This window comes from Glycine max, chromosome 13 (assembly GCF_000004515.6).
Source record: "Glycine max cultivar Williams 82 chromosome 13, Glycine_max_v4.0, whole genome shotgun sequence".
Lineage (NCBI taxonomy): Eukaryota > Viridiplantae > Streptophyta > Magnoliopsida > Fabales > Fabaceae > Glycine > Glycine max.
Window position 1 is genome coordinate 22,626,500 of NC_038249.2, and position 4,089 is coordinate 22,630,588.

Consider the following 4,089-nt stretch of genomic DNA (forward strand, 5'->3'; position numbering starts at 1 on the left):
ATATTTATTAAGGCGGTTGTCCATTCCTAGTCGTATAATATGAAAGTATTATGCATTTTTAATTACTTGTGAAAGAAGGCTTTGGTCTCTTTAAGTTGTTCTTTTCGTATCAGAAATAATTTAAATTTTCTTTTGGCTATCAAACTTTTGAGTTTACTCGTTAACTATTACGAGTTTATGAGTCTATTTATCTTTACGAATTGACTCGTGTGTAAATTATTTTTTAGTAAACTATGGATAGACTCGATAAACTTTAAGTAAATCTAGTAAATTCTCAAGTTTACCATCGATCAACGTGTTAGCAAGTTAACAAAATTAAATCAAAATGTAAGTCATTTTTTGGTTATTTTTTATCTATGTAATGTTTAACATATTTTCATTTAGTGTGTTGTTCTTGAATGAAAAAAATTCACCTTTAATAACATCAAGTCTTTGTTTTCTAATAACATCAAATGCTCGATCAGAATAATCTACCACTACTATAACCTACAAGTTATTATTAGTAGTGATGCATACTTGACTATTTAAGTATTGTGAAATTTATGATTTATTATTTTGTTTTATTGTATTATTGAAATGTTTAATTAGTATGTTATTTATAGATATTTTGTTATTATTTTTATATGAAGTGAATTCTTACAAATTTAATCCATGAGTCGAATCTATCGAACTCTCACGAATCTACGTAAAATTATCGAGTTTGATAACCTTTTATATATATATACATGTATTATGTAACGTGGATAGGTATAAATTAAGTAGAGTACTATCAAATTTAAAATTAAAAGAATCGAAACACTTATATAATGTTGACAGGAAATGGAAGAAAAGCAAGAGGAGGCACATAATTTTTTTTATTTAAATTTCACCTCCTTTGGTAAAAAAAAATAGAGTGAAAGGAAAGGAAAATGAGGAAGCTAAAATCCTTGCCTTCTTATCGTTGTCTCCTCTTCACTACTATTGGAGAAATTTAGATTGGAGATCTTGTGTTAAAAGATGTCTTTGTGATCACTAGTTAGGGTGGAGGATATTTATAAACTGATTTTAGTTTCAACTCTTTAGAAATATGAGACTTTTTTGTGTATCGGAAGAACAATATAATATTTAGGGTAGAATATATTTTTTTACAAAAGATATAATATTTTTTTAGTTTCTACATTTTTTTTATAAAAAATGATATTGGCCTTTTTAACTTTAATTAATTTAATATTTCAACTTTAGAAAAATAGTGGTTTTTGTTTTTCATCACAGATAATTTTTACGATGAGGTAGGATGAATTTTTTTTTTAAGTTCAGAAATCAAATTAATCAAAATTAAAATTTGAAAACTAAAATAAAACTTCATAAAAAATACAAAATTAAAAAGATATTTTTTCCTAATACTTATATCAAATATCTAAATTTCATATTTTTAGATACTCTTTCAGGCCTATTGTCAAAACTAAGTAATAATTAAAAATTTGTACCCATTTTTCATGATATTATGCATGCATCAGATATATTATGGCGACTCTTGTTGAGAAATCAAGGGATAAATATCGAAAAAAATTTACACCAATAGACCATGAATAATCATATAAATAAATATTACATCATATCTTAATCCAAAATCATAAAATTTAAGTTGATGAGTCTTGCATTTAGTTATATGGTGTTTAATCTTTTTATTTTTACACGATATGATACTCTTCACCTTATACTTATATTTCATCATCTTTTTTACCTACCTTTCTTCGGTTAAAATCAATATTCTCTCTTTCCTTTTTTTAAAAGCCAACTCACTATGAGGGCATTGAAACCCCATTTACCTTATTTTTAATGTTCAAATTAGACATGGCAAGAAAATTTGTACCCGTGGGTATCCGCCCGAATCCGTCCCGACTTTGACGGGTAATACCCGAGTTGACCGGGTATGGGTTCGGGTTCGGGTTTTCCCGATAACCAAAAGTCGGATACGGGTACGGGTATGAGATTACTAGATTCATCCTTACCCCAAACCCAAACCCGCCCCACCACTTAAAATCTTTAGAATTTTTTCATAATTTAATCGAAAGACATAAATTTTTTATTATTAGTTAATTTTATTTTAGAATTTTTACATAATTTAATATTATTTTCTTAACTATTTTTGTAGACACACGCACTATAATAAATTTATTGATATATAAGTAGTTAAAAATAAATGTTTAACAATCAATTTATTTTTTTTAAAATCAAATTCTTAATATTTTTTTTTTTAAAAAAATATTTTTCTAATTTGAATCGTGTATGGAACGGGGTCGGGGATACCCGATACCCGACGGATACCCGACGAATACAGGGATGAGACAATAAACTTAAACCTGTCGGGTATCGAGTACGGATACGGGGATGTGTTGAAAAGTCGGGGTAAGAAATTAGGAAGACAATACCCGTACTCGTCCCGCCTCATTGCCATGTCTAATCCAAATACATCTTTCAACAAAAAAAACTATTGATAAAGAAAAACAAACAAAACCTCAACTTAATTTCATTACTCAACTTAATTTATTATTTTCTTTTGTCTCATTATAATTATCTTATAAAAAAAATATTCATCCAAAAATAATTTTATTTACTTTTTTAACGTGAAATTAAATATCTTTTTATGGGCTACAAAAACAAAAAATAAATTAATAATAAAATTAATTTTATAAAATTATTATTCTCTCATCTATTATCCATTTTTCTTAATTTGTATAAAACTTAAGATAAAAATTATAATATTGGGACGGATGGAATACTGTTTAAATTACTATTATAAGGTCTGTGAATCTATCTTAAATTTCATCATAGATCTGGCTCTTACTAATAATTTATTACTAAGACCTCAACATTAAATAACCTAAATGAACGCTTGAATAATAATCTATGCCCGAGTATGAGGCGAATAAATAGTCAAGTAAAGATGGGGAAGATGACGCAGGCACAGAAAACAGTAGCCTTGTTATGACTTCCCCTTTCTTTGACCCCATCCACGATTCTCTTTCCTTCGACATGGTTGATAATTTCTCCATGGCACCAACAGAAGGAAACCATGGCAAGGCAAAGCAATTGGTGGTGAAATCTGAAGCGCAGAATAATAAGGAAAGGTCTTACATTGGTGTGAGGAAAAGGCCTTGGGGGAAATTCGCAGCAGAGATCAGAGATACAACGAGGAACGGCGCAAGGGTTTGGCTTGGAACCTTTGACAGTATTGAGGCTGCTGCATTAGCTTATGATCAAGCTGCATTTACCATGAGAGGTGATCATGCTGTGCTCAATTTTCCGGTGAAGACGGTGAAAAAGTCTTTGCAAGAGATTCAATATAGCTGCTGCAATGGTTCTTCTCCTGCACTTGCACTCAAGGAGAGGCACTGCATCCAAAGAAAGTTGTCATCAAAAGCTAAAATGTGTAGAGGGAAAGAGACATCATCATCAGAGGATTCAACACAAAGTGTGGTGGTGTTTGAGGACTTGGGAGTTGACTATCTTGAGCATCTTCTTAGCGTATCAGATCAAAGTGAAAGTACAAGCCCTAGCTACTTCAACTAAACCTTTGTTACTATTTTTTTGTTTCTTTTTCCTTGTTGTGTGTGGCCTTCATCAATTTCAAGCTAGGGTATGTGTATGTATTAATTGTGTTCTCTCTTCAGTTGAGAACCTGAATTAATTCTTTCTCCCAAGCGAATTTATGTGGTTACATATGTCTCTCTAGGTTTCATGTTGAAGTGCTCTGAATCAATTTTTGCACCAACAATCGTCCGTCACCTGCACAACTGGTTCATTTTCTTATTCACAATCCATTTTCACAATTTGAATACTGAATAGTGTCTTCCAATAAAAATTCTCAAGACATGCCCAAATGTGTAAAAGTTTATGAGAAATGCTATGATATATTGGAAAATTCAATAGTGTTGGTACTGTTATTGAGAAATTTTGTTCTTTCTCCCTCTCCATTAGTATGCTTAAACTGATTCAACTATTACATATTGGTTCAAAAAACAACTGTACTAAAGCTTTTAGGTTTCTCTGGGTACCATATCAACTCTCAAAGTTTTTACATCACTCTTGCTACCTCTTTATTGTATA

At 30.3% G+C, this 4,089-nt stretch overlaps 1 protein-coding gene across 1 annotated transcript; it reads left to right on the top strand.

Annotated features, from left to right (window-relative positions):
- Positions 1 to 2,967: 2,967 nt before the first annotated feature.
- LOC100812569 (ethylene-responsive transcription factor 1B) lies at positions 2,968 to 3,552 on the top strand. Its single transcript, XM_003541304.4, has one exon. It carries the CDS (start codon positions 2,968 to 2,970, stop codon positions 3,550 to 3,552), a length of 585 nt encoding a protein of 194 aa, XP_003541352.1.
- Positions 3,553 to 4,089: the final 537 nt, after the last annotated feature.

Coding starts and splice junctions, on each gene's coding strand:
- LOC100812569 (XM_003541304.4), top strand. CDS start 2,968: ATGACTTCCCCTTTCTTTGACCCCATCCACGATTCTCTTTCCTTCGAC.